Source organism: Manacus candei, unplaced genomic scaffold (genome assembly GCF_025592945.1).
Source record: "Manacus candei isolate 608988 ecotype Guabito, Panama unplaced genomic scaffold, ASM2559294v1 h1tg000070l, whole genome shotgun sequence".
Lineage (NCBI taxonomy): Eukaryota > Metazoa > Chordata > Aves > Passeriformes > Pipridae > Manacus > Manacus candei.
Genome location: NW_026138118.1, coordinates 2,564,029 through 2,583,452, shown reverse-complemented (window position 1 = coordinate 2,583,452; position 19,424 = coordinate 2,564,029). Strand labels below are relative to the sequence as shown.

Below are 19,424 nucleotides of genomic sequence, written 5' to 3'. Positions count from 1 at the left end.
TCCAACCCGGTTGTTCCTGTGACTCTGTGACTGGGATTCTGTGACTCTCTGACTGTGGTTCTGTGACTGTCTCTGTGTCTGTGACTGTATCTCTGTGTCTGTGTCTCTCTGTGTCTGTCTCTGTGTCCCTGTGTCTGTCCCTGTGTCCCTGTATCTGTCCCTGTGTCTGTCCCTGTATCTCTGTCTCTCTGTCCCTGTGTCCCCGTGTCCCTGTATCTGTCCCTGTGTCTCTGTCTCTCTGTCCCTGTGTCCCTGTGTCTGTCCGTCTGTGTCTGTCCCTGTATCTGTCTCTGTCTCTCTGTCCCTGTGTCTCTGTCTCTGTCTCTCTGTCCCTGTGTCCCTGTCCCTGTGTCTCTGTCCCCGTGTCTCTGTCTCTTTCTCTCTGTCCCTGTGTCCCTGTCCCTGTGTCTCTGTGTCTGTCCCCGTGTCTCTGTCTCTCTGTCCCTGTGTCCCCGTGTCTGTCCCCGTGTCTGTCCCCGTGTCTGTCCCCGTGTCTCTGTCTCTGTGTCTGTCCCTGTGTCCCCGTGTCTGTCCCCGTGTCTCTCCCACTCCGCGGTGCCGTGTGCCGGGTGGGCCCCACCGCGCGGCGTGGCCGCTTTAAGGTGCGCGCGGGGCCGGGGCGGGGCGCGCGCGGCGGTGATGTCAGGCGGCCGCCCGGCCCCGGGCCCCTCACGCCGCCCGGGCCCAGCCCCGGCCCCGCGCCCGCGATGCCGCGGGTCTACATCGGCCGCCTCAGCTACCAGGCACGGGAGCGGGACGTGGAGCGCTTCTTCAAGGGCTACGGCAAGATCCTCGAGGTGGACCTCAAGAACGGGTGAGCGCGGGCGCCCGGCCCGGCCGCGAGGGGTGCGAGGGGGGCACGGGCCGCTGAGTGATGGTGCGTGGGGGGCAGAGGGAGGGGTACGACGGGTGGGTGGGCTCGCCCGTTTTGAGGGGGTCGTGAGGCCTGGGGTCCTTCTGGGGAGTGGCAGAGCGGGTGGGCCTGCGTTTGGGAGGGGGCAGGACGGGTGGGCTCCCTCGTTGTGGGGGGGGCAGGACCCCTGGGTTCCCCCTGCGAGAGGGGGCAGGACGCCCGGGTCTTTGCTGGGGAGTGGGACAGGACAGCTGGTTTGCTCCTTCTCGGGGGGGGCGTGAGGCCTGGGCCTCCTTTGGGGAGGACAGGCCCCCTGGATCTTTTCTGGGCAGGGGGATAGGACGCCCGTGTTTCCATGGCAACTGGGAGGCCTGGGTTCCACACCGTACCCGGGCCTTTCCTGGCCGAACGGGACTCTTGGGCAGGGCGGCTGGGGGTCCCTTTTGGGGGTGGAGGCAGGAGGGCTGGGCCTGTGTTTGAGGAGGGGGCAGGACCCCTGGGTTCCTCTTTTGAAGAGGGGCAGGACGGCCGGGTTGTCCCTTTCTTGAGGGGGCTGTTTTGGGGCCGGACAGGATGCTTTGGTTTGCCATATGGGGGAGGGACGGGACGCCTGTGTTTCGATGGCAGCTGGGAGGCAGGAGGCCTGGGTTGTCCTTTGGGGAGGGGGGGACACGATGCCTGGGCCTTTATTACAAGGAGCAGGACTCTTGGGCTTCCTGTTTTATGGGGGGCAAGACACCTGGGCCTCTGTTGGAGGGCTCCCCCTTTCTGGGGGCCAGGACAGCTGGGCCTCTGTGGGGACTGGAGGAAGGTGCCTGAGCTCCCCTTTGGGTGGGGGTGAGGGGGTCAGGACCCCTGGGTTCCCCCATTTTGGAGGGGGCCAGGACCCCTGGGTTCCCCCATTTTGGAGGGGGCCAGGACCCCTGGGTTCCCCCATTTTGGAGGGGGCCAGGACCCCTGGGTTCCCCCATTTTGGAGGGGGCCAGGACCCCTGGGTTCCCCCATTTTGGAGGGGGCAGGACCTCTGTGTTCCCCCTTTTTTTGTGGGGCAGGACCCCTGGATTCCCCCATTTTGGAGGGGGCAGGACCTCTGTGTTCCCCCTTTTGGGAAGGGGCAGGACCCCTGGATTCCCCCTTTTGGGAAGGGGCAGGACCCCTGGATTTCCCCTTTTGGGAAGGGGCAGGACTCCTGGGTTCCCCCTTTTTTGGGGAGCAGGACTCCTGGGTTCCTTCTTTTTTGGGGAGCAAGACTCCTGGGTTCCTTCTTTTTTGGGGACAGGACTCCTGGGTTTCTATGACAACTGGGGTGCAGGATATCTGGGTGCCCACCTCAGTTACTGGGGGAGGGGGCAGGTCATCTGTGTCCTGTCCCCTTCTGTAGAGAGGGGGTGTCACCCCAGGGGTCCCCCCCAGGCCTCTCCGCACCCCAGGATGAGCTCCCAAGGGTGAGCCAGGATAACACACCCCAAAAAAGAACCCCATCGTTTTGGGGGAGTGCAGAGCTGCTCCCAGACCCCCAGGCTGCTGGGGGGGGGTGGTGGGATGTGTCCTGCCCTGTCCCCAAATCCCCCAAACCCGCTGTACCTGTGTGTTCTCACCTGTGCTGTTCCAGCAGCTGAGCCCCCACTCCAGGGGTTGGATCCTGCTCTGACTTCCCGAGACATTCAAGTGTGGATTTTCCAAGGGAAAGCAAATTGCTATTTTTGGTGGTTTTCTTCCCCAACACTCAAAACCTCACAAGTATTGGAGCCTTTGCTTCTTCCAAGAAACACAAGTTGAAGTCTTGCTTAGCAAGGCTGAGTGGAACATGGATTTTACTGTTATATAGCCAGGAGATCCAGGTATTAATTCCACCTTGGAAGTAGAGAACAGGAATTTCTTGTATAACTTAGTCCTTGAGCATTAAAATAAAAGAGGCCCATTAAGTTTTAATGCTGGTTGTGCTGCAGGTTGACATTTAACAGGTTCAGAAGATGAATAAAACCCATTATTAAAGCAAACAAGTGTTCACGTGTCAGTGTTTTAACCCACACAGCCTCAGGTAACGTTGAAGATTAGCTGGAGTATCCAAGTGTGCTGGTTTCCAGTCCCACTGTGTATCCTTGGAAGTGGTTTTTGGGGTGGTCAGTGTTCCTGTTGCTGAGTAATCCTCCAAATTCAATATTTCTGTTTCACAGATGTTGGGGGGAGGTAAAAAAGCCAACTAAACTTTGTTAGCAGATGTAGAACTGCTGATGTGGCAGAGGGACTTGTCTTCCTGCTTTTATTGGAAAACATCTGCTGAGGACCAGCCTGAGGATCCCAGCCCAGCATTCAGGAACAGGGAGGTGCTGTGGGGACAGGAGCTGATTTAGGGCTGTCCTTGAACAGCCAAAAATTGTGATATCTTATGTGTAAACAGTAACTGGTAGAGAGGGGAGGAGGGCACAGCCTGCCTGTATCCAAAATCCGGGTGCTCTCTATGGGATGCACTTTATTCCAGAGCTGGAGTCTGCTTTGTAGCTTCCCTTGGGGAAGGCAGAGTTCAAAAGCTGCAAAAGAAGGGAAGGAGAAGAGGAAATTTAAGACAATGTAATTGAGTTGCCTTCACCTTGCTGTTTGCTGCTTCAGCTGTGGCTTAGCCAGAGCCCAGCCTGCATTTCTGGAATTAACTCAAGGACTTAATTCCTTTTTTAGTTTAACATTCTTAAGTTCTTTCACAGATTTGGAGGTAAATTCCTTGACAAAAAATGGTACCTGAGCAATCAGACTGTGTGTCTGTTCTTGGGACAGCCCCGAGCCTTCCTCCACAGCTTATTTTTAGTAGTGCTTAGCAAGTGATTAAAAACTCCTGCACAGTGTTTGACTGGAGACATTCCTGCAGTTGCTTCTGGAAATTTGGGAGCTCTCCTTGGTGGATCAGCTGCTGGGTGTTTGAGCAGGGGATGGAATGCAATGTGATACCACAGAGTCCTAAAAGCTTAGCTGGGGCTCACTAATCGTAATTTAAGCTTGCAATTCAATGGCTTAAAGCAATTATTACCTGAGGGAAGGATGGGGAAATGAAAATGTGGCTCCTGTAGGATTCTCTGTTCCAAATTGCAGTGTTTAATGTGTGCTCTTTATTTGCATATTCTTTTTTCCCACTCAGAGCTGCGCTGACAGCCAGAGCTCTGTGTGTGTAATGAGTGTATGAAGTGACCAGAAAATTGGACTTTTCAGCCTGTTTTTTATTGTCTAAAATACACTAAAAGCTCCCTGTGATGCCTCTAAGAACTGCAAACTTTCAATCATGAAGAAACCAATCTTCAGTCTCGCTAAAAAATAGTTCTACTCATGTATTTACCCACCTGCATCACCCTGAGCAGCTCTGGAGAATTCATGGCTATTTTTTGAGGCTGTAACTTCTGTGTTATTTAAATGAGCATTTTGTTTCAAGGGCCCTGAAGATGCTTTTCCTTGGGAACATCCCAAAGATGCTTTTCCTTGATAACATCCTGCTCCTGGCCCTGGCCTTGGCTACAGGGCAGCTCGAACAGGGAGCCCCAGCGGGTCCTGAGCTGTTGATAAGTTAATTTTCAGGAGTGTTCTTTAGGGCTGGACACATCCCATTCTTTATTCCAAGCAAAGCTGAAGGCAGGAGTCAGTTTTTCCTGCGTTTCCTCCTCTGTGACTGCTCATGTTGGGGCTGTTTGACCCGACCTCGCTCATGCAGAGCTGCGGGAAGAACAGTGGGTGTTTTGGAGACATCTGTCCGTGTGGAGCAAGTGTGTGATGGGAAATTGGGGAAGCTGCCAAACCAGCAGCTTGTTTGAGGAGAGGTGAGCAGGTCTCTCTTTGCTGGGAAGCTGCAAAGCAACTGCTGAATCCACCCTGCAGCCGCAGGTCAAGCGCCAATGGATTGCAACCCCCGCGGAACTTCAGGGATTTCCAAAGGGAACAGCATGTGAAACTTGGGCTTTTGAGCCCCACCACATCTCCAGCTGTTCATGAGTAGTGGGAAGAACTTGGCACTTAGGGAATGCCTGGGCTGTGTGCTGGTCCTGGCGTGGGGAGAAGGGCACGGAGCCAGCAGGGAGAATCCTCTTCCAAAGGCAGGCAGGCAGGGAAGCAGCTGGAAGGAGGGGAAAGATGAGGACTTGCCTTTTATTTCAGGTATTCAGCAATTTTAGAAAAATCACATTTTGCCTTTCAAATCAGATTTTAAAAGAAACAAACCCCCACCTTCTGGGAGGTTCAGTCTGTTGGAATTGCTCGGGGTGAGGACGTTCTCCAGGAGCTTTATCTGATCCATGAGCAGAAAATGGTGTGGTTTCACGGGAGCTGAAGTAAATTGCACTGACGTTTTTAGTAAGTAGCTTTATGCCACATATGAAGTGGAATAGTAGACATTAGGAAGCAGATTTAAAAGCTGGCATGGAGCAGCAGGTTCTGATGGCTGGGTCAGCAGTGGTGGCTCTCTGTGGATCCCATCTTAGCAGGTAATTAAGGAGAAGTGATTTCAGAAGCTGCTGGTAGACTCAGCTCTGATAAACAGCCCTCTGGTGCTTTTTGTCCTCTTCCCCTGACCCACTGGGATAATGGGAAACACAATGCTGGGATTTAAATGGGAGTTTAATTCTTGCCAGGTTAGAAATGGGCAGATGGGGCTTGGCTTCATCTGCTGTGGATTTGCTCTGTGACCATGAACAGGTCACCAGGTTGTCCCTGAGCCCCTGTACAGGATGGACATGGTTTGTGCTGGCCTTGGCAGGTTGGACTCAATGATCTCAGAGGGCTTTTTCAACCTGAACAGTTCTGTAACTGTGAGTTTGTTCGGTGTGTGGGGTAGAGCTCACTTTTAATGGCTGGGGTTTTTAAATCCTACCTTTAAAAAGCAAAATCACACCCCGAATTTCATTGAGCATTATTCCATAATAGTCATCTCTTGCCAACATAAATGAATTCAACAATTACACTTCACATAGTTATCATTTTGTTGATGAAGAATCACCTTCAGTTCAATTCAGCAACTGTTTCACTTCTGCAAAACATGTATTTATAAACGAATAGATGTGTTTTCAAGCCTGCCTGTTTCTCTCTCCCTGTTTCTGGAGGTTTGTTAATTTTTTTCCATTTTTTCAAGCCTCAAAGCTTCGAACCCTCAGGTACCCTCAGGAGGCTCCTGTGCAGGACAGCACACCCAGGGCTCTGTTTTTGATCCCCCATCCCTGGAGTTCAGTTCTCCACAGTGATTCCCTTTCCTTCCCTTTCCACAGGTATGGCTTTGTGGAGTTTGATGACCTGAGAGATGCAGATGATGCAGTTTATGAGCTGAATGGGAAGGATCTGTGTGGGGAGAGAGTGATCGTGGAGCACGCCCGGGGCCCGCGCCGTGACAGCAGTTACGGTTCAGGACGCAGTAAGCACTTGTGCCTTTGTATCCCTGCCTTATTTTAAATAAAACATCATTTTATTCCTTTCTTTAAAAAGTAATCTAAAAAAAAAAATGATACAAAGTTGCTCTGTAACTGTAAATGTAACTGTTGATCTGAATATTTCTTAACTTGTTTGTTTGTATTAAACTATTTTAATTGATAACTTAATAAACGCAGTTTCTCGTACCATTTATTATTATTATTATTATTATTATTATTATCATTTCATTGAACTATTTTGAATGGTTTATTTGCAATGTGCTGTTTAACATAGATTTAACAAAGACCTCAATGTTTTAATTGAAAGAGTCCTTTGAGGCTAAGATGACTGCCCGTTCCATTTGCTGACCTTGGGGTACCTTTCCATGAGTGGCTCTTTGACCTTTGTGGCCCTTGGCTGACCAAAAAAAAAAAGGAAGCCATGTGACGACGGCAACCTTTTCCCATTAGACCTGGGTGGTGAGGATCCCAAGGGTTAGAGACAGATGAGATTAATCTGAAATAGGTGCCTGAAAAGCTTTATTCATGTCAGATATTCAGAAAGCCTTTAAGCAATGTAAGTAACATTAGTCAACTGGTTTAATTCAGTTTTTTTTCTTTCAAACTGTTTTTAAAGATAATATTAAATTTAATTGCATGTTAATCGTAGCCTAATCATAACTCTGTGCTTTGCTTAATTGTAGTAAAACATCCTTAACATGCTTTGGGTCTTTGTAACCTTTCTGAGGGGGGGTGAGTTTAGCCTGGAGGGCGGGTGGGGCTGGGCTGCCTTGGGGAGCAGGGGGGCAGGACAGGCGTTGTGGGGGGGCGAGGAGGCTCCTTTTCCCTGGTTGAAGTTGTGTCTGTCACCTCCTAAAGGTGGATATGGTTATAGAAGAAGCGGAAGAGATAAGTACGGTCCCCCGACCCGTACAGAATACAGATTGATTGTGGAAAATTTGTCAAGCCGCTGCAGTTGGCAGGATCTGAAGGTATGGGGCCCTTTCCTCACCCTCTCTCTCTGTTCAAGAGCACAAAGGGGAAAAGCTTCAGCGAGGCAAAGTGCCCAACACCTGTGCTTTGCTCCCAGCTCCCCAGTCCCTCAGCGTGCTCCTGTGCATAGCAGGAGATCTGGGGAGTAACACACACCTTAAATCGATACAGCAGCATATTTGCATATGTGAAAGCATTAATGAGAGGTTGGGAGTTGCACCTGCAGGCTTGGTGGCACTGGAAAGGGGGAGAATAACTTCTGTCATTAACATCACGTACAGCTGTGGTTTATCTTCTCTTAAACCCTGTCAAAACAGGCTTGAATCACACCAGGGGTAGGATTCAGTAGAGATGGAGGAGTTTGCCCTTGTCACTTTGGATTTAACCCATCAACTTGTAAGGTGCTAGAGCTGTTTGAACCAATAGCATCATTCCTGCACAGGCTCTGTTAGCAATTTCCACACCATTTAAAGCTGTTTGAAGGAAAGGTTCAGGGAAAGGATGCTTCCAGAAGGAGCAATCAAGCAAAACATCTGCCAGAAGCTGTTATTTCTGAAGTGCAAAGGAGTGGAGGGTGATTCTCAGCAGTGGAAGTGTTGGGTGACACTGTGGAGCCCGTGGTGCCTCTGAGTGCGCTGGAGGTGACGTGTTGACTTGTGATTATCCCCCTCATGGATTCAGGGAGCAGGACAGGGAGCAGGATTTCAATAGTGTTTCCTTATCAACCTGAGCAGCAATGGTTAAACCCACTTCTTACAGGAACACTTTCTTTTATGGTTCTCTTTTAAGGATGTGTAAAATTTGTTCTAAACAAACTTTGACGTAGTAGAAACTGGTCTGTAATTGAATGTAACACTAGTTCAGGTATGTATGGAGATGCTGCCAATGTCTTTGTTGTTAATGCTTCATCAGTAGCTTGTCTTTGCTTCTGGTATTCAAAATTGTAAGTAGAGCATGGCATGATTAATCCTCCAGTGGATGCATTGCTGCTTTTTTGGGAATAGCTTTCATTTTAGTGTACTTAAGTTGGGAGAAGCTGGGCTGAAAACAGACCAAACCAGAGCTCTGTGCCGTGTTTCCACTGCAGCCAAAATTCCACAGGGGTGAAAGATGGCCTGGCCTGGTGGCTTGATTGAAGTGGGGCAGAATGGCCCTCCCTGATAAACAGAGGGGGTTAGGAATTGAAGCAGAGAAACTGGGAAGCATGAAGTGGGAAAATGGATTGAGCTTTGACTTCTGTGGGGATTCTTCCAGCAGAATGAGCTGGGTTGCCGAGGTGGAGGACAAAGGGAGGTTTGCTTGCCTATGGGCTTCTTGCCTCTTCATATTCTACCTTTATCCCCTTTCCCAATTACATTTGGAAACATGATTTAGAGAGTGAGCATTTTATTTCTTTAATCACTTCTGTAATTTGAGACTTAGAGTCCAGAGCATATTTGATATTAGACTGGAGATGGGAGACCTTCAATTATCGTTCGGCTCAAAACTGCCAGCCCCACCCTGGTTCTAATGACACCCACTCTGTGAAATCAGAGCATGTTATTTGGCACTGCAAATGCTGTTTGGTTCAAAGCCTTGCTGACATCCCAGTGAATAGAAGAGGCTCAGGGAGCATCGTTTCAGAGATGAGCCTGGAAGCCTGGCTCTGGATTCGAGGCGATGGTGATTCTGTCCTCTTCCCCTAGGATTATATGCGTCAGGCAGGGGAGGTGACATATGCAGATGCACACAAAGGAAGGAAAAATGAAGGTGTGATTGAGTTCAAATCCTATTCTGACATGAAAAGAGCCCTTGAAAAGCTGGACGGGACAGAAGTAAATGGCAGAAAGATTAGATTAGTGGAAGACAGACCTGGATCGAGACGGCGCCGCTCCTACTCCAGAAGCCGAAGCCATTCAAGGTACGTCGATAATGTGTATCAGGAGGAGGCTTTTGGGTTCCAAACCACCTTGGAAGTGTTCAGAGTTCTCAATTAATCTAGTTTTTGAGAATAAGCAAGGGCAGTGAGGGCTCATTCAGAGGTGTCTCCCTTGGGGGATGTGTGGACCTGCTCTCTGAACACCTGTGACTGTCCTCCCCAGCATCTCAGTCCTCAGTGCCTGGCAGGAGCAGCTTGGTGGCCGGTGGAGCTGAGCACACAGAATGGAACAGAAGGTGCTTTTAACACTTCAGCTCTGAACACTCTGTTCTGCTCCAAGCACCAGGACTAACAGTTCTTTCTCAGCTTGGAAACCTCCACCTGTTCGCTGTTCCTCAGAGATTTGCTGCTTTCCTTGTCCGACCAAGAGCTGCTTCAGCAGCACCAAGTGTTCTTCCCTTTCCATTCTGGGGTAGAACTTGTCGCAAGAAAACTCAGGCAAACCTTTACTTGTTCCTAGAAGAACTTGGTTATGAAATGGAAGCCTAAAGTCAAAGCTTTATCCCAGTGTCTCATCACATTCAAACTGTGATTTGACTGGGAAGGTGATCATCCCTTAAATAAACTGGCATATTTTCTTCCAGATCAGCACCCTGCTCACTGCCAGACACGGCAGCGGGGAGGAGAGGTGGGAGAAGGGTGCTCTGAGTTTGTGACTGTTGTGTAACTCTCTGAAAGGTGCTCTAAGCCCTGGGGATTTTCCCCCAGGGCTCACAAGCTAACACGGAGCTGCTTCCTTGTGTTCCAGGTCTCGCTCTCGAAGCAGACACTCCCATAAGAGCAGGAGCCGCAGTGCCAGCAGCAGCCGCTCCAAGAGCAGATCCAGATCCAGGTATGTCTTTGTCCTGGGAGAACTGGGGGCTCCCACTTAAATGAGAAGCATCATCCTAAATCTGCAGCAGGAGCACTGTTTGTTTTTCTTTTCCCTCCCGTTCTCTGCACAGTTTCAGTGCTGCTCAACCCCACAACTGTCTGTTGCCTTTGCATTTCCAGGTCTGTGTCCCGTTCCAGAAGCAAGAGCCGTAGTCGAAGCAAGAGCCGTAGCAGAGGCCAAAAAGAGAAAAGCAGGACTCCGAGTAAGGAGGATAAAAGTAGGAGCCGCAGCAGGAGTGCAGAGAAATCCCGGAACAAAAGCAAGGATAAAGCTGAGGGCGCTCTCCACAACAGCGAGGAGAAAGCCAAGAGCAGGAGCCCCAGCAAGGAAAAGAGCAGGAGCAGGAGTGGGAGTAAGGACAGGGGAGAGGCGAGGGAGAGCATGAGGAGCAGGAGCAAGGAGAAGAGTAGAAGCAAAGACAGGGAGAAGAGCATTAGCAAGGCTAGAAGCAGGAGCAAGAGCAGGGATGAGAGTAGGAGCAGGAGCCACAGCAAGGATAAAAGGAAAAGTAGGAAGAGGAGCAGGGATGACAGCAGAAGTAGAAGCAGGAGCCGCAGCAAGAGTGAGAAGAGCAGGAGGCGCAGCAAGAGAGACAAAGCCAGCAGCAAGAAGAGAAGGAAGGACAGCCACGAGCGGTCCAGGTCAGGCTCCAAGGAAAAGGAGCATCCCAAAGGCGAGTCTGACAAGAAGGAGGCCAAAGGCGAGGGGGAGGATGCAGTGTCCCGCTCCAGGTCTAGGTCCATTTCCAAGTCCAAACCAAATGTCCAATCAGATTCTCGTTCCAGGTCTAAATCTGTTTCAAAGCCGAGGTCCCGGTCCAAGTCCAGGTCTAGGTCAGCCTCTAGGTCCCGCTCCCGGTCACGGTCGAGGTCCCGCTCCAGATCCTAACCTTGCTGCAGCCCCACTTGGAATGGCTGGAGAAGTCTTTTGTACATGTTTAGTAGCTGTAACCAAGTGATTGGAGTAGAAACCCTGTCGATGCTGTATATTTTTAACAACCCCGATGGTCCGTCTGTCAGTAACTGCAGCGCTCCCTCCCTGCACTGCTCCCTGGGTGAGGCTGCTCCTCTCCTTTTCTACCCAACAGAGAGGTTCTCTTTAAATATAACTCTTCCTAGAGCCCCCACATTGCCCTGTTTTCCAGAAAGAGCCTTGCAGGGAATGAGCACTGCGCCCTGGTGGGTTTATGGGATTGCAGTGAGGACTGATGGTAGGTATGACAACTTCAGCAGTCTTTGCCCTCGAATTGATGCCCTTTGATGTCTGCCATTTAGTGGAAGTGCTAAGTCTTAAGTTTCATACTACTTTTGTTCCATATTTTTTGGACTTACAAAGTTGTGAATAGCACAGTCAAAAGGAAAAAAAAAAATAGAGGTACTTGCAGTAATCTATAGGGAAAAGAAGTATAGTTCCATATTCTGGTATTGTGACAATATCCTTGTTTTATATTAAATTTTTTTATTTTATTTTTCCCTGTCTTGCAAAGTACAGTGATTCCTGTTTCCATGAAATTTGAATAAAGACTATTTTTGCTTGATGACATTTGGTGGTGGTTCCATGACGTGTTGGGATTTGTCAGCGTTTTCTATTGACCAGTGAAAGCCTGAATTTGCAAAGAGTCACCCACAGAGAAAGAGCTCTTGGCTCAGAAATTCTTTATATTCTGTAGCTCATCAGTTCAGTGTTTTCCCCTTTTGGGGAGGAGGGAGAACAGCTTTTAGCAGGAGTTCTGTAGATGTTCCTGAATAATATCCCAAATTTAGATTTGGGGCCTTCCCAAATTGCTCAGACTGAGCTTCCCCCAAGCTCTTCCCTTGCACGGGATGGCTTGGAACGAAGAAGTGTCATTCCCAGCCTTCTGTCCTGAAAGACAAAAGGCAAAAAACCTATTTTGTGAGTTCTTGGGCTGGAATAAGAAGGTTAGTTACGGCTTCCTCCACAGCTTTCCTTTAGCAAATTCCAAACTGCTCACAACACTGATGGCAGAGGCTCTCTCAGCGAGATGTTGGACTTGGTAGGTGCAAGTCACTCCGTATAATTTGATCATTTGGAACTTGTCCTGCCATATTAAAAAGATGAAAGGCCGATAGATCATCAGAGTTGCTTTCAACACCAAATATTTCCCCAGACTTTAAGAGGGGTCAGGGCTTGGCGAGTGGCTCCGACTTTATCAAATGTCAAATTACCACGGCAGCATGAGAAAGCTCTGTGGAAGTGATATTTAATTTCTTTAGAAGGAAAAGCCTTTTCCAGCCATATATATTTAGTGCTTTAACATCTCAGGCTTTCATAATGACATTTTTTAATCCTTTTTGCTGCTTAATCTTAGTACAGAAGCAAACCAGGCGAGGCAAGATGTTTGCTAATGGGGGATAATTAATGGAAAAATAGCTTTTAAGAAAATCTGCAAATGATAAAGTCCAGGCAGAGACTTCACAAAAGTGACTCTGGCTGCCAGGGCTGCTCCTAAAGACTGAGCTGGGTTTTAGTGAGTCCTCTGGGAGGAACATCCCTTCCCTAAATACCTGAGGACAGGCCTCTGGAGGTATGTGGAGAATCTGTCACTGTGTGCAGTGACAGGAGGGAACCCCAGAAATCCTTCAGGAGCGAGCACCTGGAGCGATGGTGATTCCTGGGAGTGCAGTGCAGGGTTTGGATACTCCCTTTGCAGGAGTACTGGTGATTTACTACATGGAGTAGAGGCTCTGCTGCATCATTTCATGTTTTTTTCTGTCTCATGAGCGTCACTGAGCGAGTCTCCCCCACTAATTTCACAAAAAAGTGGAGTTTTTGCATGAAAACCTCTGGCTCATGTGGCTCACTGCTGTGGGCACTTGGCCTTTCCCAGCCCAGAGCTGCTGCAATCCCAGTGCTGGCACCACAGGCTCCTGAAACCAGGGATTTACCTGGCAGCAGGTGTGAAGCCAGGGCAAGAATGGCAATAATTTAAAATACTAACAATAATTATTATCATGTATAGCCCAAGAGGAAGATCGGTGGAACGTCTGCAGTAGTTCTGCAATATTCCAAAGTAATATTTCTGTTTGAATAATTAAATACAAAGTGAGAAGTCAGCTTCAGGCTGGAAATATCTACCCAAATGCACAGAAAAACAGCCCCAAAATCTGATTTAGGGTTGGGGTACCCGTCTCATGGGGCAAACCTCATTTATTATCTCCCCAAAATCCCGTTCCACTGAAGCTGTCACAGCTCAGGGCCCCCTCGTGCTCCTTCCTTGCTCACCGTGGCAAAAACACCCAACACATCGTTAAAAAAATCCCACCCTCACCTCTTTTATTGTTCCAAAATTCAAATACAAAGGGTAATAACATTCCCAGGTGAGAAGAAAAACAAGTGTAACAAATGCAGAGGAGAGGGGGGCAATATTTTCTATTCTTCGTGGGTGTGTCCAGCACAGTCCCGACCTGCTGGATGGGATTTACAGCTCCACTTTCCAAACCTCCCGAACTTCCCAAATTTCCATCTCAGCCACGAATGTGCCCTAATGCCCACGGTTCTGCCCAGACTTCATCTGGCTCAGGGAGCAGCACCAGGGATGGGGCTGTGCCCCCAGCCCCACATCTGCCCCCTCCAAGCCCTCCCAGTGCCCCACATGTGCTGGTGGCTCTGTCCCAGTGTCAGCCACATCCCAGTCTCGTTCCCACCCCTGTGCCTGCCTGTCCCAGATCATTCCCATCTCACTCCCTGCCTGTCCCAGTAACCTCCTGTCCCAGTACCTGCCCATCCCAGCGCCAGCCCCGTCCCAGTGCCTGTCTCTGATGATCCCCATTCCAGTGCCAGCTCTGCTCCAGTACCTGCCTGTCCAGGTGCCAGCCCTACTCCAGCTCATCCCTGTCCCAATGATTTCATGCCCCAGTGCCAGCCCTGTCCCAGTTTCATCCCCATCCCAGTGCCAGTCCCATCCCAGCCCCATCACAATCCCAGTTCCCCCCATCCCAGTGCCAGTCCCATCCCAATTCCCCCATCCCAGTGCCAGTCCCATCCCCGTTCCCCTCCCATCCCAGTTCCCTGATCCCATTCTCCCTATCCCAGTTCCATCCCATTCCATCCCAGTTCCCCCATCCCAGTGCCAGTCCCATCCCAGTTCCCCCATCCCATTCTCCCTATCCCAGTTCCATCCCATTCCATCCCAGTTCCCCCATCCCAGTGCCAGTCCCATCCCAGTTCCCCCATCCCATTCTCCCTATCCCAGTTCCATCCCACTCCATCCCAGTTCCCCCATTCCATTCTCCCTATCCCAATTCCATCCCATTCCATCCCAGTTTCCCCATCCCAGTACCAGTCCCATCCCAATTCCCCCATCCTATTCCCCCTATCCCAGTTTCATCCCATTCCATCCCAGTTCCCCCATCCCCGTGCCAGTCCCATCCCAATTCCCCCATCCCAGTGCCAGTCCCATCCCCGTTCCCCTCCCATCCCAGTTCCCCCATCCCATTCTCCCTATCCCAGTTCCATCCCACTCCATCCCAGTTCCCCCATCCCATTCTCCCTATCCCAGTTCCATCCCACTCCATCCCAGTTCCCCCATCCCATTCTCCCTATCCCAGTTCCATCCCACTCCATCCCAGTTCCCCCATCCCATTCTCCCTATCCCAGTTCCATCCCACTCCATCCCAGTTCCCCCATCCCATTCTCCCTATCCCAGTTCCATCCCACTCCATCCCAGTTCCCCCATCCCATTCTCCCTATCCCAGTTCCATCCCACTCCATCCCAGTTCCCCCATCCCATTCCCCCCCCCCTCCCATCCCTCTCCCCATCGCACCCAGCGCCGCCTCCCCGCGGTGCCGGGGCTGTTCCCGTTCCCGTCCCCAGCGCATGCGCTCCCCGCCCGGCGGGCCCGGGGGGCTCCAGCGCTGCCGGAGCTGCACCGCGAGGAGGCCCCGGAGCGGCGGCGGCGGCGGGGCCGGGCCGGGACCGGCCGGTGAGTGCGGGGGGCCCGCGGGGCCCGGGGGGCGCCGCCATCTTGGGGGGGGGGGGCGAAGGGGGGCCGCCGCGAGGGGAAATGGCGGCGGCGCCGCCGCCTCAGGGCTCACTGTGCCCGCGGCCCCGCGGGGCGCGGAGAGAGCCTTCAAACCCCACTCAAACCCCCCCCCCAAACCGAGCGAAAAACGCGGGTTTAAGTTTAATAAAATAAATCGTAAAATGCCCACGCTTTCTGGGGTTTGGGTTTGCCCGGGTTTTTTGGCGCAAAAAGGGGGGTGGGGGGGGAAAGGCGGTGGGGAAAATCGGGGTTATCGCGGCGCTGGTGAAACTTCCTCGGGAGTGTGACAACTCCAAAGTACTAACAAATATATAAATCCAGCGCGGTAGAAAGAGTTCTTGTAGACTTTCCTCCACCCAAACCCCAGAAACACATAAGTTGGAAGAGATTTTACATGGAAAAAAAAAAAAAAAGGCCGAAACAACATCAAACTTTCTGGCAGCGGATCCGAAGAGTTAGAACTAATGGAGCCGGGATTTTGCGAGCGGAGGGAAAAGTCGCTGGCAAATAAACAGAGGGATAAATATAATCCTCCAAAAGTATCGATCGTCCGCAGGTTGGGGTCGGTGCGGGACAATCTGGGGGATGTTTGGGGTCAGGAGAAAGGGATTTGGGACAGTCTGATGGACTCCTGGTGCCACAAGGAGGCGGATTAGATTTTTCAATGTGAAAACATTCGATTTATTCAATTACCGCCCTGACAAGTTTATAAAGGAACAAAACCAAAACGCGCATTGGCCTGTAATTGGGATTAAGGGATAAAGAGCTCTGATATTTTGTGCCAAGTTGTAAAAGACCCTTCTGGTTTGTGGGGTTTTTTTAAATATATAATAAAACAGAAGTAAAAGAAGGGAAAAACGGGTATTTGGTGCTTCGAACTTTTTTTCCCACACAGCAATTAGGAACAGTCCATCATGGTCTCGTCGGTGTTTTGCTTCCCACTTTATGATCCGTAATCTATTTAAATTCCATATTTTTGAGGATGGGAACGGTCTTTTCCTCAGCGAGTATTCCTGCTTGGCAATATAAAATATGTAATAATGATTAATAGGAGTCCCCGGGGTACTTTGCTGGATTGTAGTCTTATAAAGTAATTACAGATGCAATTAAAACAGAGGACATTTTTGGCCTCTGTGCACAGATTTTGCCCTAAAATTGATTGCGCCTCACACTGCAAATAATCCCATTAAAGCTGAACGCGTGTGAAATGAATTGTAATTCCTGGTGGGTGCCGGGGTGGAAATGGAGCTGAATTGAGGACAACTGGGTGCAACTGTGGGCAGGTTGTACAGGGCCAGCTCTGTTTATTCCTGGCCAGAGTTAATTTATGTTGTCTTTGGGGGTTTTATTGCCATTATGAGGGTGAGTTGTTACAGCCAGATGTGCCCTGCAGACCATTCCTGACCCACTGACCCCTCAGGGGCCGTTTTCCTTGCCCCAGCCATGCCGTTTGTCTGCAGCTTTTACCACCAATTCTCTGTTTACTCAAATTTTAAGGCTTTAGGTTGATTATGAAAAATAGCATCTACAATTTATTTAAAGCAGCATCTGCAATTTTGCTTTATAACGTGCTTAAAATTTTGTTGGTTTATCTGCAGGAGAAGGTCTCACTCTCCCTTATCTCAGTTATATTTTCATGCAAAGCTTTTAGTCTAAACACTTCTGCATTTAACAATATATTCCATTGGTGGTGGGAGATATAAATTTGAGGGTGAAGCCTCAGTATAAACACCTTGTCCTTTTCCATGAGTGCTGATATTTTTTGGGAGGTGAGATGTGCAGCGACACTGGGACGTGGGATCAGATTCTTTTAGGGTGATGATGGACATCATAGACTCATGGAATATCCTGAGCTGCAAGGGACCTGCAAGGATCATCAGGTCCAACAGGGGACATACCAAGAATCCCACCATGAGTGTTGTCAGAGACGTGGTGATGGAGATGAGGATGAGGGTGTGGAGTGTCCATGTGCCAGTCCATGCCTCACCTCTGCACAGTAAAGCACTTTGGAGGCTTAAATCCCATTTTATTTTTATTATCATTATCAGAGTTGCATAGTTTGAATATCAGGAAAAAACATGGTTAGGCTGGGTCAAAGCCAGACTGACTCAGAGCACTGGTTACTCTGGACCTTTACAGTCTTTTTCTGAAATAATAAGGTTCCTGAGTTGCAATGTTGGTTTTTCTTCCCTCCCCCCCCCCCCCAAACACTGTTCCCTTTCTCCCACAGTTTATATAATTTTTAATCTATTTCAACCTTTTCTCAAGCCCTCCATGTGTGCTGCTTGGGCGGAGGAGCAGGAAGAAGGTGGCAAAGTGGGATGAAAACTTGGATTAGAAACTGGGGGGAAAATGAGCAACTATCTCCTTGTTAAGGACGGCTCTGACACGTGGAATCAATTAGCAGCCAAAGCAAACGAGTTCCCTCCAAACCCTGTTTCTCCTAATTAGCAGCACTCACTGTGCTCCACAGGTGAGGTGTGAGGGCAGATGTGCTTTGCTGAATTTGGCAGATTACTTTCCAGAGAATGCTTCAACTTATTGGTAAAATACTTCCCTCCCTGAGGAATTGGTGTTTTATTACCAGGTTTAGCATCTTGTGGCTCATCTCCTGTTTGTTTTGTGGGTTTTTCTTTTAATTTCTGATTGAATCCAGCAAAGTGATGGGATAAATGCAGGGTAGAGCTAAGCAAACAGGTAGATGTTGTGTTCATGAATCACACAGGATTTGTTTTGACAACCCTATTTATGCTGTAGCTTTTAAACCTTTTGAAAGGCTGAGAGAACTGGGATTGTTCAGACTGGAGAAGAGAAGTTTGAGGGTGACCTAATTGCAGCCTTCCAGAGCCTGGAGAGGGCCTGCAAGAAAGATGGAGAGAGATTTTTTAAGGGCCTGGACTGACAGGATAAAGGGGAATGGCTTCCCACTGACAGAGGGCAGCTTAGAGGGGATATTGGGAAGGAATTCTTCCTGGGAGGGTGGGGAGGCCCTGGCACAGGTTGCCCAGAGAAGCTGTGGCTGCCCCTGGATCCCTGGAAGTGTCCAAGGCCAGGTTGGACAGGGCTTGGAGCAACCTGGGCTAGTGGGAGGTGTCCCTGCCCATGGCAGGGGGTTGGGACTGGATGAGTTTTAAGATCCCATCCAAACCAACCCATTCCAGGATTCCATGATTCTACTTTGGAAACCAAGAGAGAGCAGCTTATGGGCTACGATGGGTTTGGACTTAATACTGGGCTGAGCTGCTGGTTTGGAGTAAACTCCCAGTGTTGCTGTCTGATCTTAGGAACTGACTGAGGTCTCATTGCCACTGTGTCTGTCTCCCAGCACACCATAATTCCTGTATTAGCATGTGCTTAGGGCAGGCTTGGAAGGGCTGTACTGTGACAAATCAACAGCACTGCAAACTCCTGAAAACCAAAGGAGCTTATCTTGCAGCCCAGTGGCAGAACTGACAGAACGTGTTTGCTTGTCCTCAGCAGCCCGTCCCACCCCAAAGGCATCCCTCTCCGTTCTTAGACCATTTTCTCCCTCTAATCTTTCAATATTCTGAGCAATATTTTCCTTGATTTGTCATTACAAAAATTAGTAGGAGGTGCAGTGGGTGGATCTCGGGATTCCTCAATTCTGAATTTTATCTCTTTTCCCCCTTCACTGACACGGGCAGTGAAAGCACTTTAAGCCTCATCACGCCATTAAATGCTTGCCAGTGGCTACTGACACTTGAGGCATCGGGCACAATTCCATTGCAGGCTCTGAAAGTTCATTTCAGTCCCTGACTGATGAGGTTCCTGCAGGTGAGGCTGGGTTTTTTTGGGTAATGGTATTAGTTCAGCCTTGCAAAATGTCACTTGCCCGAGGTGAGCGGAAGGTTCTGATGGGTGAGTAAAGAACCATCAGTCACCGTCACAGCAAAGGTGGTTGTGTCTGAGCTGGGAAGTGTTGGAAGCAGCTCCTGAGACCAGATTTGTTCTGCTGCAAGAAGCCATGAGGTTTTTTGGTGTGTTTCTGTTTAAATTGCAGCTCTGCCCCTCGCTCATGTCACAGCAGTGCCTGGCAGATGTGACACGTCGGGTGGCAGCCGCTGCTGCCAGAGCTCACGGGACATTGGGGATGCACAGAGCTCCCAGTGCCAGCTCTGAGGAAAAGACCAGCTTTGCCCAGTGCCCCTCTCTGTTTTGGGGAAGGAAGTTTCTTTGTAAGTCGGTTTTTCCCAGAACAGCCCAGGATCAGGTGGTTCTCTCCATGCCAGCTGCTTCTCGCGTGGAATTTTGCCTCCTGGTCCGTGGAAGCTCAGCCAGAAGGGCTGCAAACTTCGTGTTATTACTTGATTTACAGTCTGTGGGTTTATTGCACCGTTGTGTTTCTCACATTTACCCTCACAGAGAGACACTGAAATCCTCATGTCAT

General features: G+C 49.9%; 2 protein-coding genes across 5 annotated transcripts in view; both read left to right on the top strand.

The window, feature by feature from the left end:
• The first annotated feature begins 636 nt into the window (after positions 1 to 636).
• On the top strand, positions 637 to 11,555 carry SRSF4 (serine and arginine rich splicing factor 4). Its single transcript, XM_051807190.1, has 6 exons — positions 637 to 814; positions 6,091 to 6,233; positions 7,108 to 7,220; positions 8,907 to 9,121; positions 9,888 to 9,971; positions 10,133 to 11,555. Exons 1-6 carry the CDS (start codon positions 708 to 710, stop codon positions 10,899 to 10,901), a joined length of 1,431 nt encoding a protein of 476 aa, XP_051663150.1. The 5' UTR covers positions 637 to 707; the 3' UTR covers positions 10,902 to 11,555.
• A 3,297-nt stretch (positions 11,556 to 14,852) lies between these two features.
• LOC127479770 (lethal(3)malignant brain tumor-like protein 3) overlaps positions 14,853 to 19,424 on the top strand; it is a 40,608-nt gene continuing 36,036 nt past the window's right edge. For 3 of the 4 annotated variants that reach the window (XM_051807162.1, XM_051807159.1, XM_051807161.1), the window contains exon 1: positions 14,867 to 14,956. The gene's annotated coding sequence lies outside the window, so the exon portion shown is untranslated. Of the gene's footprint in view, positions 14,957 to 19,424 lie in introns of all 4 variants that reach the window. The other variant, XM_051807164.1, reaches the window with a different exon arrangement.

What these genes read in the sequence shown, in the direction of transcription:
- SRSF4 (XM_051807190.1), top strand. Translation starts at nt 708, where the DNA reads ATGCCGCGGGTCTACATCGGCCGCCTCAGCTACCAGGCACGGGAGCGG. An exon ending in GAGGTGGACCTCAAGAACGG is followed by an intron (nt 815 to 6,090) that starts GTGAGCGCGGGC and finishes CCCTTTCCACAG; the next exon opens with GTATGGCTTTGTGGAGTTTG. An exon ending in CAGTTACGGTTCAGGACGCA is followed by an intron (nt 6,234 to 7,107) that starts GTAAGCACTTGT and finishes CACCTCCTAAAG; the next exon opens with GTGGATATGGTTATAGAAGA.